The 11,640-nt window shown below is 43.8% G+C and overlaps 1 protein-coding gene across 1 annotated transcript in view; it reads left to right on the forward strand.

Annotated features, from left to right (window-relative positions):
* The window catches only part of Stx12 (syntaxin 12), a 29,114-nt gene extending 17,474 nt beyond the window's left edge, over positions 1 to 11,640 (forward strand). Inside the window, exons 4-9 of the mRNA XM_032896668.1 lie at positions 2,708 to 2,845; positions 3,352 to 3,395; positions 4,581 to 4,686; positions 6,908 to 6,980; positions 8,290 to 8,372; positions 10,147 to 11,640. Of these exons, the coding sequence (XP_032752559.1) occupies positions 2,708 to 2,845; positions 3,352 to 3,395; positions 4,581 to 4,686; positions 6,908 to 6,980; positions 8,290 to 8,372; positions 10,147 to 10,239 (537 nt within the window). The 3' untranslated portion in view covers positions 10,240 to 11,640. The remainder of the gene's footprint in view (positions 1 to 2,707; positions 2,846 to 3,351; positions 3,396 to 4,580; positions 4,687 to 6,907; positions 6,981 to 8,289; positions 8,373 to 10,146) is intronic.

Below are 11,640 nucleotides of genomic sequence, written 5' to 3' on the forward strand. Positions count from 1 at the left end.
TTTCTTTTGAGACAGTATTTCACTGATGGTGCCCGCGATGAGTTTCAGCCTTCTTCACTAATTCTTTCTCAAAGTTGGCGTGCCCAGAGTTCTGCTATTGATCTTCTGATTTCCTTACCTCAGCCGTTCTTCCCCAGGAGCCTCGCTTATTTAATGACGTCAGTGTCATCTGAATAATGGTGGCCCAGATAGTTCCCAGACTTGAGCTCCCAAGCCTTGGGTTACTCATCGTGCTGCCAGCTGCTGTTACCAGCCCTTGCTCTGCTCTCAGACTTATTTGTGGTGCTGGGGGTGGAACCAGGGCCTGGCCTATGCCAGATATGTGACCTACACTGAACTATATGTCCGGCTCTGGCTGTCTCCTCTTGAATGTATTACCTCCGTATAAAGTATAGTAATAATGAACTTATTCCGTTTCCCATTCAAACCCAGGAAATAAGTTGACTGAGGATATTTGTCATCATAGAAATAATTGACAAATAAGGACTGGGTCTATATGGCTCACAGGTATGCGCAAGATCTTTGGTTCTATCCCCAGCATAGGGAAGAAAAAATGTGCCTTTTGATCTAATCACACTCATATAAATTTGTCCTAAAGAAAAATTTGAAGGAAAGTGTAAATTACTAATTATTACAATGAGGCTCACTTTTAACTTTATTTATAGTAATTTAAAACTGATAATAGTGGAAGGAATTTTTACAAAAAATGTAGTAAAAAGTTCTTAAAATGAAGGCAATAATTAAAATTTCTAATTTTAAAGAACATATTAATGCAGAAAGTATGATACACTTTAAAAATGGTATTTTGGGGCCTAGGGAAACTCAGTATGTATGGTTCCTTGATTTGTATGTATAAGGTCACGTGTTTGACCCAATGAGTAATTTTTATTTATTTGTTGGTTGGTTGATCTCTCTGTATAGTCCTGGCTCTACTAAAACTCTCTATGTAGACCAGGCTGGCTTCAAACTCACAGAGATCCACCTGCCTCTGCCTCCCCAGTGTTGAGTTCAAAGGCGTGTACCACCATGCCCAGCTTCAGCAATTGTAGACGGTGAGGTCAGGAATGGCGTTCTTTCCTTCCTGCCGCAGTCCTCCTGGCTTTGCCCTGAGTGCTACGATTACAGTCCACAGAATTCTTTGGGGTTGTTTGTTTGAGACAGAGTTTCACTGTGGCCTCTGGCTGGCCTTGCACTCACTGCCTGCCTCTGTCTCCCAAGTGCTGGCATCAAAGGCGTGCATCACTGTGTCCAGCCTGCTAAAATCTTTTTAATGCAGAGATGAAAATCCCAGAGGGAAGGAAACTTTCCTCACCTAAAGTGTCTTTCAGTATTGCCATCACTTCCTGGGTTTGAAGTCTGAGTCCTTCTGATCTTATGCTCTTCCTCTGTCCTAGTCACCAAGTCATAATGTTCCTTAAACTCCTTTCTGGGCCCATTACTACCATTCTGTAGTTACCCGTTAACTACATTGCTACAGTCATTTTTTTATTGCTCATTCCAGCTAGCAAGCATCACAGCCTGGTCTCTACGTTAGTAGGTTGTCCTTGCCAGGCAGTGTCCCCCACTCAGTTGCCGTTGGTCGGCTCCTCAGACGTGACCCTATGTGCACTAGTTTGACCTTTAGAACTGGCTAGTCAGCCCTTTCCTGCTTCCCTGTTTTTCTGTTTTAGTTCTCTTATGAATATACCTTTGGATCCAACCAAACTACCTCCTTTTTATTTTTATTTTTTAAGATTTATTAATTTTATTTATGTGACTACCCTGTCGCTGCCTTCAGATACACCAGAAGAGGGCATCAGATCCCATTACAGATGGTTGTGAGCCACCATGGTGTTGCTGGGAACTCAGGACCTCTGGAAGAGCAGTTGGTGCTCTTAACCACTGAGCCATCTCTCCAGCCCCGCCCCTTGTTAAGTTCTGATATTTTCCAGCTTTATGATGTAGGAAAATAAGCTATTTAAAAAATATAGTATTTGTTGGCTGGGCAGTGGAGGCACATGGCTTTAATCCCAGCATTTGGGAGGCATAGGTAGGTGGATTTCTATGACTTGGAGGCCAGCCAGTTCCCAGACAGCCAGGACTACACAGAGAAACCCTGTCTTGAAAACCATTAAAAAAAGAAGAGGCTGAGGAGGAGGAGGGAGAGGAAGAGCAGGAGGAGAAGAAGAATACAGTATTTAAGTCAGATATGCAGCCCAGAGCAGGTTCTCGGTTTATAGTTAAGTAGTATAGTTAAATAAGTAGTGTTGTGAAGGTATCTATAAGTTATAAGTTTTTTTTAAGTTCTTGAGTTTTTTTAAAACTCAAAAAAAAACTATGAAGGAAAATAATGGTAATCTTGAGGAAGACTGATAACTTAGTATAGAAAAGTAGTTTTAATATTTTCCCCCCAAAAAAACTAGATGCTCTGAGCTCAAAGACCTTTACTATGCATTTAGATTCTCCAGGGCCCAAATATTCCAAATTGCACTTCCATTTCAGTATTGTGTAAATGTCACCTGGTTCCCACGTTCACCTGTATGTTCTTACCTGGGTTAACTGGGGATTTGACTCAGGAAGGAACAACTTAGGATTTAAGGAAAAGCCTGTTTTGTAATGACTTTTGTACCTTGAAATCTCTTACGTATATAATTGTGCTTTTAATCAATATTAAACCAAATGAATCTGAGTTCTCTTGAGATTTAAACTTCTTGCTTACTTTCTTCAGCGCCAACAGAAGCTTCAGAAGGAGCGGCTCATGAATGACTTCTCGTCGGCCTTGAACAATTTCCAGGTTGTGCAGAGAAAGGTATCTGAGAAGGAGAAAGAAAGCATCGCGAGAGCGAGGGCTGGATCCCGTCTTTCTGTAAGTTGACTCCCCAGAGAAGGCTTTTACCAGCCCAGAGGACGCACCCAACGCGTCCCCTTTCTCCACCAGATAACATGCTTTATGTTCTCGGTCCAACTGAAGGGCAGATTTACTTCCTATCATCTGTTTTTTCATTGTTCTTAAAAGATTTATTTATATATTGTGTATGGAGTTCTGCCTGCATGTACACTTGCAAGCCAGAAGAGGGCATCAGATCCCATTACAGATGGTTGTGAGCCACCATGTGGTTGCTGGGATTTGAACTCAGGACCTCTGGAAGAGCAGTCAGTGCTCTTAACCGCTGAGCCATCTCTCCAGCCCCACTTTCTCCTATTTTATACTTGTTTCTTACTCAAGACAGATGGACAGAGTGTCATCCATCTTATAGATGCCATCTTATAGAGTGGAGGGATGTCACTCCTTAGTACTGAAGCTAAGGCAGCTCTTGTTTTGTGTATCTCTCATGTTTTTGGATAACAGCCCAATAACCATCTGTTTTCTAGGCAGAAGACAGGCAAAGAGAAGAGCAGCTCGTCTCATTTGACAGGTAAAAGTCACTCTTACAGCCTGCTGGATAGTCACAGTGAATCCATACCTTTGTGTCCATGGAGGTTTTTGTGTATGGAGGTTTTGCTTGTGTGTAAGTCTGTATACCGTGTGTATGCCTGGTGCCCACAACGGCCAGAAGAGACCTTTGGATCCCTTGAAACTGGAGTTCCAGAGAGTTGTGAGCTACTATGTAGGTGCTAGGAATCAAATCTGGTCCTTCGTAAGAGCAACCAGTGCTGTCTATTGATCCATCTCTCCAGTCTCTCTGTGACAATTTTACTTAAAAATGAAAAATAAATAAATAAATAAATCAGGGCTGGTCGTAGTGGCATATTCCTTTAATCCCAGCACTTGGTAAGCAGAGGCAAGTGGATCTCTGTGAATTCAAGGCTAGCATGGTTTGCATAGTGAGTTCTAGGACGGTGAGAGCCACAGTGGGAACCTATCTTGAAAAAAGAAAAAAGAAAAAGAGCAAAAGTAAGTAAGAGGAGGAGTTGAGCCAGGCACAGTAATGCATGCAGATGACTCAGTGGTTGAGAATACTGGCTGCTTCTGCAGAGCAGCGGGTTCAGTTCCCAGTACTCATATGGTGGCTCACATTAATTCAGTAAATAGTACATTTTCCTTCTAAGTGCACTCACAACCATCTAAAACTCCAGTCAAGGGGTCCAAAGCTCTCTCTGGCCTTTGTAGGCACCAGGCTTCCACATGGTGCACAGAATTACCTGAAAGAAAATCAAGTTGCACACGTTCTATTAGCTTTTAGTTTGCTTTTCTCTTAAGTGGAGTCAATCCCAAAACACAGTCCCAAGGAATTCCTGTGAGCCAGATGTGGTTCTGACAGATGAGTCAGTGAAAGCCCGTGTGGTGGCTTAGTGTATTTTCCTCCATTTAGTGCCCCTGGCACCAGCCCTGCTTATACTTGGAGAGTTTCCTGCAGAGCTGGGTCTGTGCAGTTAATTCATCGCGTTAAACCTCTGGATACTTCCCTCGTCTAGCAAGACTGCAAAGAAGAAGGAAAAGAAAACCCTAAGTGGAAAAGACCAGGCCCACAGGGATGGTATTGGTAGCAGAAGAGTCGGGTCCTGAGCAGCATTTACCTAGGCTCTGCTGTTAGCAGAAAAGTAGCTATGTCTCCTCACAGTAGAGAGAGGGAATCAACCGAGTGCTTGTCTCCCCGTAGCCATGAGGAGTGGAACCAGATGCAGAGCCAGGAGGAAGAGGCAGCCATCACTGAGCAGGACCTGGAACTTATTAAAGAGAGGGAAACGGCGATTCAGCAGCTGGAGGTGAGAGCAGGCTATGGCGTTGGTTTGGCTCAGGTGTCTGCAGATATTAGGGGATTTTTTTCCCCCAGACTAATATGGAAAGGGTTGGATTGAGTCTTTGTGTGTTTTACATTATCTATCAATTTAGTTTTGGCAAAATTCAACTACTGCTCTGTCTCGTTGGCCTGGGCACTCAAAAGCGCCCAGATTCTTGCTCAAACTCATATGGTCTGCAGGAGAGACGCTTGCATGGAGACGAGTAGGACAGGCGATTCTGGGCCGATTCCTAGAACTCTCCCATCTCGGTGGCCATCTTCAGGTTAAGCAGGGTTCTGTGTGGAAAGCCCAGCAGAAAGGCAGGCTACAGCTCCAGTTTTGTACATTCTAGAGTCCAGTTCCACATATAGCTCTTGTCACTTCATTGGGTCAGACTTGGAACCATTTTTGATGTGAGGTTGAGGAAAGGTTCTGTGGGTTGTCCTTGGCTCCTTGAGCTCCATCATGACCACGTCAGCAAATTAAAAAAAGAAAAGAAAAAAAGAAAAAAGCATTTAAAAATCCAGTTAAGGGCTGGAGGGATGGCTCAGTGGTTAAGAGCACTGACTGCTCTTCCACAGGTCCTGAGTTCAAATCCCAGCAACCACATGGTGGCTCACAACCATCTGTAATGGGATCTGATGCCCTCTTCTGGTGTGTCTGAAGACAGCTACAGTGTACTCACATACATCAAATAAATACATCTTTAAAAAAAAATGCAGTTAAAAGTATGAGCATATGGTGTGGTGGTTTGAATGAGTATTGCCACAGTTGTAGATTGCTATTTGGGAAGGATTAGGAGGTGGGGTTTAAACTTTTAAATTTTTAAAATTTAGTTTGTTTTATTTTTTTTTTTTCTTTTTTCTTTTTTTTCGGAGCTGGGGACTGAACCCAGGGCCTTGCGTTTGCTAGGCAAGCGCTCTACCACTGAGCTAAATTCCCAACCCTGTTTTGTATTTTTAAGTTTATGAGTGCTCTTAGGGATCAGACAATGGGGTCAGGTTCCTTGGAACTGGAATTCTGGGTGGCTGTGGGCTGCCATGTGTACGCTGGCAACTGAAGCTGGGTCCTCTGCAAGATCAGCGAGGGCTCCTAGGTGCCGAGCCACTCTCCAGCCTCCTAAAGAGAGCGATTATTGCAGGGCTGCTTACAGTTTAAACAGGCAGAGAGAGAAACCGGGCCTGGCTTGGGCTTTCGGAACCTCCTCTAACAAGTGCCCACCTCCCTATCCTTCCTGCATGGCCCACCTCTGGGCAATACTTATTCAGACCACACCTCCTGGGGCAATACTTACTCAGACCACACCTCCTGGGGCAATACTCAGACCACACCTCCTGGGGCAATACTTATTCAGACCACACCTCCTGGGGCAATACTTATTCAGACCACACCTCCTGGGGCAATACTTACTCAGACCACACCTCCTGGGGCAATACTTACTCAGACCACACCTCCTGGGGCAATACTTACTCAGACCGCACCATCTGAGCACGCCTTTAACAGGTGCCAGAGCACTGTTCTTCCACTTGACTTGTGTCAGGCCTTGGCTTATTACCTAGGAAAGTAAAAACCTGAACACGGAGCATCTTCCTCCATCACTGCTGGAGATAAGACTGTGCAGCCGAGCCCACCACGCCGGGAAGTTCAGAACTTTTTCCTGCACAACAGTGATGTCCTCTCACCCTCCCAACTGTTCCCCAGCCTCGGAGCTGTCTGTCAGCTGGAAGCTGTTTATAGGCTATCATCCAAGTGACACAGACCTGGTAATCCCTCACACAGACCTAGAGTCTGTCCTGGGAAACCATCTCCTTGACAGTTTGTCTGTCTTCCATTGTGTTCCCCAGGCAGCACAGTCCTATAGAAGCCATTTAAATTCTCTAGTCAGGAGTCATAGTCACTGACATTTGCTCTACCTAGAGCTGCCCTACTGAGCACGTGTCCACCACAGCACTCCAGCTTCCGTTGGGTACGGCTCAGGCTAAAATGACCTGACCCGTTCCCAGGAAACATGAGCAGTTAGCACAGCTCGATGAGTGGGTCTCCTGACTTTTGTTCTACAGTGTTAGGTAAGCAGCAGTAGATAGTTTCCTATTCACGGAGAAACCTTTAAAGGCAGGTGATTGTTAATCCTTAGGGAAGGGAAGGAAAGAAATTTCTAACATGTTGCTTAATGTGAGCTAATTTTTTTTTTTTAAATCTCCCTTAGGCTGACATTTTGGATGTCAATCAGATCTTTAAAGACTTAGCTATGATGATCCACGACCAAGGTGATCTGATTGGTACGTACTATAATCCATCTAGCCTTAGGGTGAGTACAAAGAGCTCAGCAAGATGGGTCGTTATGAACTTACTTTAGAAATATCTTTGTTTTAATATCTGAATTCACTTTCTTATGCAGTCAACTGTTGAGGCTAAAGAGGGTGCTTTGTGGTAAGCCCTGCTCACTTTTAGAGCCTGCAAGTCTGTTAGAGCAAGAGCTGTCGGCACCCCAGCTTTGAGCTGCAAAATAAAAAAAAAAAAAAATACAAGGAATCTTTTATATATCCCTGCGCAGAATTTTCCTAGTTAATAACATTTTTGCCCCATTTACTTTGTGATGTACTCCTATCTGTATGTGTAGATACACAAGCATGTGACCTGGACGACCCTCCCACCCCCGGTCTTTTTTTTCTTGAACCCTATATAGGTGAATTACATAATTAGTAACTCCTTGCTATTAAATGTCAGTATATATTTCTGAGGAATAGTGCTGTTCTTTATCACGTTAGAAATGTGTAGCTGGGAATAGTAATGAGGCCTGTAACCTCCGTACTCCTGTAGAGACGTGAGGTCAGGAATTCGGGCCAGCCTCAGCCACATGGCATGCTGTTGAGGACGTTGAGGCTGTCTTAGACTACATGAGACTCTATCACAAAAAATTAAATGTGAGCTGGAGAGATGGCTCAGTGGTTAAGAGCACTGACTGCTCTTCCAGAGGTCCTGAGTTCAAATCCCAGCAACCACATGGTGGCTTACAACCATCTGTAATGGGATCTGAAGCCCTCTTATGGTGTGTCTGAAGATGGCTACAGTGTACTCATAACATAAATAAATAAATCTTTAAAAAAATAAAATGAGGGGTTGGGGATTTAGCTCAGTGGTAAAGCGCTTGCCTAGGAAGCGCAAGGCCCTGGGTTCGGTCCCCAGCTCCGAAAAAAAGAACCCCCCAAAAAAAAATAAATAAATAAATAAATAAAATGAAAAGAAGTAAATTTTCGTTCTCATGGCTGGCTAGTCTGGATGGTAATGGTGTCTCTAAGGCCTGAGCCATCAGATCTGCTCAGAGGGGCTGGATAATGGCACAGCAGCTAAGAGCAGCAGCCGCTCCTCCAGAAGACTATGGTTTGATTCTCAGCACCTACACGCCAGCTCACAACCATTTGTACCTCAAGTTGTAAGGGATCCAACACCTTCCAGGCATGTACATGGTATACAGACATACATGCAGGCACAACACCCATAGGCTTTAAATAAAAAGGAAGAAAATGTGCTTGTTTGTCTCAGTATTGAAATACCTGAATTGCTGAAATCTCATTGCATCTTTTACAGATAGCATAGAAGCCAATGTGGAAAGCTCAGAGGTGCATGTGGAAAGAGCCTCTGACCAGCTACAGAGAGCTGCTTACTATCAGGTAAATGCCAATGTCAGAGTCACTCTGTGCTCAGACTCAGTGACCCTCCAGGCTGTGCGCACACAGTGCTGCAGCTGCAGTCTTTTGCCTGAGTTTAAGCTGGAGACCGGCAGTCATAATTTGCAGCTCCAGTCCCATTTTTAGTATTTATCTTTGCAACCAGATATCCAACACCATCAAATCCTGAATACTATACAGAAGCTGTGTGGCTGTAAAGCTAATGTCAGGAGCCAGCGTGATGCGTAAAACTTTGTATCCTAAATAAATGGAGGGGCTGTCGGGAGAGCTGCAGTAAAGGCCGAGCTACAGAGATAGGAGACACCACGTGGACTGCTAACTCAGCAGGGTGCCTTAGAGCCGGCTGTGCACACAGCTCAGTGTAGGCTTTAATCATCATGGAGCTGTGCCCAGGAGGTGATTTTTATGGTTTTATGGCTTTTATGAGTCTTTTTTGTTCTCACCGTGTAGTCCTGGCTGGCTTGGACTTCACACTTTGTAGAGCAGGCTGGCTTGGAACTCACAGAGATTCTCCTGCCTCTGCCTCCTATGTGCTGGGATTAAAGGCATGTGGCATAAGACCCTACTCTTTCTCTGAGTCTATAATCCAGGTTTTAGATACTAAAAATGATGTCCTCATTTGATGTTGCATGGCTTTTTAGAAGTAGCTAGCATTTTAGTCATTTTCTGTATTCCCAGGGTAGCTGTATTTTACCTGGGAATACACTTGAGGAAGTTGAGTTTCATGACGGTGTTCTTGAAAAACTGATGATTTTAGAAGATTACATCTTCCCGGCATTGTAGTCTGTGGGAACTAAAAGATGTTAATGAGCTTATGGCAGGAAAGGAGAGCTCATGTTAAGCGCTAACAAGACGAACATCAAACGCACAGTATGATCCAGTCATTCCAAACAGGAATGCGCCCAGGTGAGAGAGGAGGCGGAGCCTGGCCTGCAGGCATGGGTCTTGAACCCAGCATTCAGGAGGCCAAGATAGTGGATCACTCTAGATTAAGCTAACCTGGACTAGAGAGAGATCACTCCAATCCAGCCATGGCTACATAGTGAGACCTTATCTCAGACAAACAAACAAACAAACAAACAAGACAGCAGAAAGAAATAGAATCTTATGCTAACAGTCATATCTATAGGTGATTATTGAGACCTTATCTCAGACAAACAAACAAACAAACAAGACAGCAGAAAGAAATAGAATCTTATGCTAACAGTCATATCTATAGGTGATTATTTTCTTTCTACTGCTCGTATATTTTATAATGAACATACAATCTGTGATAGGTGTGAAGTGGGTTATTAAAATACACACCCAAGGGCCTCTGGAGAAGGCTCAGTGGTTAGAGCAAGCACTAGCCCTGGAATCCAAATTGGATGTGGCAGCTGCTTGTAATCCAGCCATGGAGGAGCAGACTGACTAGTGTGAGGCGGGTCACAGCAGATGTCATGTAGGACCAAGGCACAGCTCCTCTGCAAAACTGTATTTGGGAACAGTGACACTTGCAGCACTACTGAGAATGGGCGACTTGAGAATTTTGAGAAGATGTTTGCATCTTTGTAGGTGGTAAGAGTTAATTATAGGCTGGGGATGCCACTCAGAAGTGGGGTGCTCACCCAGTGTGCATAAGGTCCCGGGTTAAATCTCAGCAGTGAAATAAAAGGATGTTCTGAATGATAAGGAGTCAGATTATGATGCACCCTGAATCTTAGGTAGAAAAATGCTTACTTGTTTCATGAGTGTCTTTAAATATTTCTTTCCTCAGAAAAAATCTCGCAAGAAGATGTGTATCCTCGTGCTTGTCCTCTCAGTGATTGTTACAGTCTTGGTAGTTGTTATCTGGGTTGCTTCTAAGTGAAGTGTGGTTGCCTCAGAGCCTTCTCCTGCTGAGTTGTTTTCGAGGGCAAGTGTTTGATGGAGTCTTGCCAGAACAAACTGACCACAGAAGAGAGAGTACCACAGTGTCCTGTGATAATTTAGCTAGAAACTAACTACTAACTAGTCCTTGGAATTAGTGACCATGGAGGCAGTATTTATCAATTTATGCATATATTCTCTTCATTTCTCAAACAACGAATTAACTTATGTGTATTTTCCTTTCTCTTATATTTTGATTGCCCTTTATTGCAAGTGTTTATTGACAGTCCCACTGTGGCTATTCTTTGTGACAGGTGACACTACATCATAGTACTGTCTTTTTGTATATACACAAACTATACCTTTTTATGCGTATCTGAGATAAATTTCCTTCTGGAGCCAGCCTATCAGAGTCTGAGAAGCTGTACAATATGCCAGCAATTTTTATTATTTAACGTTTTGCTTTGAGTTTCTGAGGGGTCTGTTCTCTGTTTTGCAAGGTTTTGGCACTGTAAATAACTGGGGAGTAAGAACACTGCACCCATGACTTCAGAGGAAATGAGAAAAACTTGTCAGAGTGGGCCCGCTGCCAGCGTTTGTGGGAAAGTCTGGGTTTGGGTTAAACTGACCTCATTGTCTGCGGGTGTTGTTTCCAGAGTCCATCCTCGCACACTAAGCCATCCCGCTCCTGGTTTAGAGAGGATCAGTTCATTACCATTGTTCTAATCAATCAGGTCTCTCTCCCACCTGTCTGCATAGAAGGGGGGATTCGCTCGGCCCAGCATGACTTTGGAGAGCAGATGCTGTTTGGAATGAATGAGTCCCTCTCGTCTACGTGTGGCTTTCATTCTGATGAATGATAAACGCTGCTGTCAAAGGCTGATCCCAGCCCTTGGAAGGGTTGCCTGGCTTTGATGGCAAGATTTTGAAATTTAGACTGAAGTGGGGTTTAAAACTCGGTCTGTGAACCTATTGATAAAGCAAAGCAAAGGTTCACTTTGTAAATAACACTGGTTTAGTGATGTTAGAATTAGCCTAATTTATGAACAAGAGATCAAACTCTGTGTAGTTTTAGATAAAAACAGTTTTAATAAAAGGTTTCTGTCTTGTATATAAATGTTGTCTACTGCCCTTTTTCACAGACCTAGAACAGTCAGAGAGCGTGTAATTGGTTTAGGCTCTCAGATAAATGTGAATTGAGGCCGGAAATGTCAGCACATCCTTCGCTGAAGTAGAGGATCTGGCTACTGTGGCAATATTTATGTTTGTTCCTTCTATCCCTCATGCTGTCACTTACTCCTGCTCCACACTAATGTGATCAGTAGAGAAACAAGGGCCCAAATGCATAGGTTTCTCTGCACTGTTGACCATCCCTACTCAACACAATAAACGTTTAAAAGCT

The sequence above is a fragment of the Rattus rattus genome, chromosome 1, assembly GCF_011064425.1.
Source record: "Rattus rattus isolate New Zealand chromosome 1, Rrattus_CSIRO_v1, whole genome shotgun sequence".
NCBI classification, from domain to species: domain Eukaryota; kingdom Metazoa; phylum Chordata; class Mammalia; order Rodentia; family Muridae; genus Rattus; species Rattus rattus.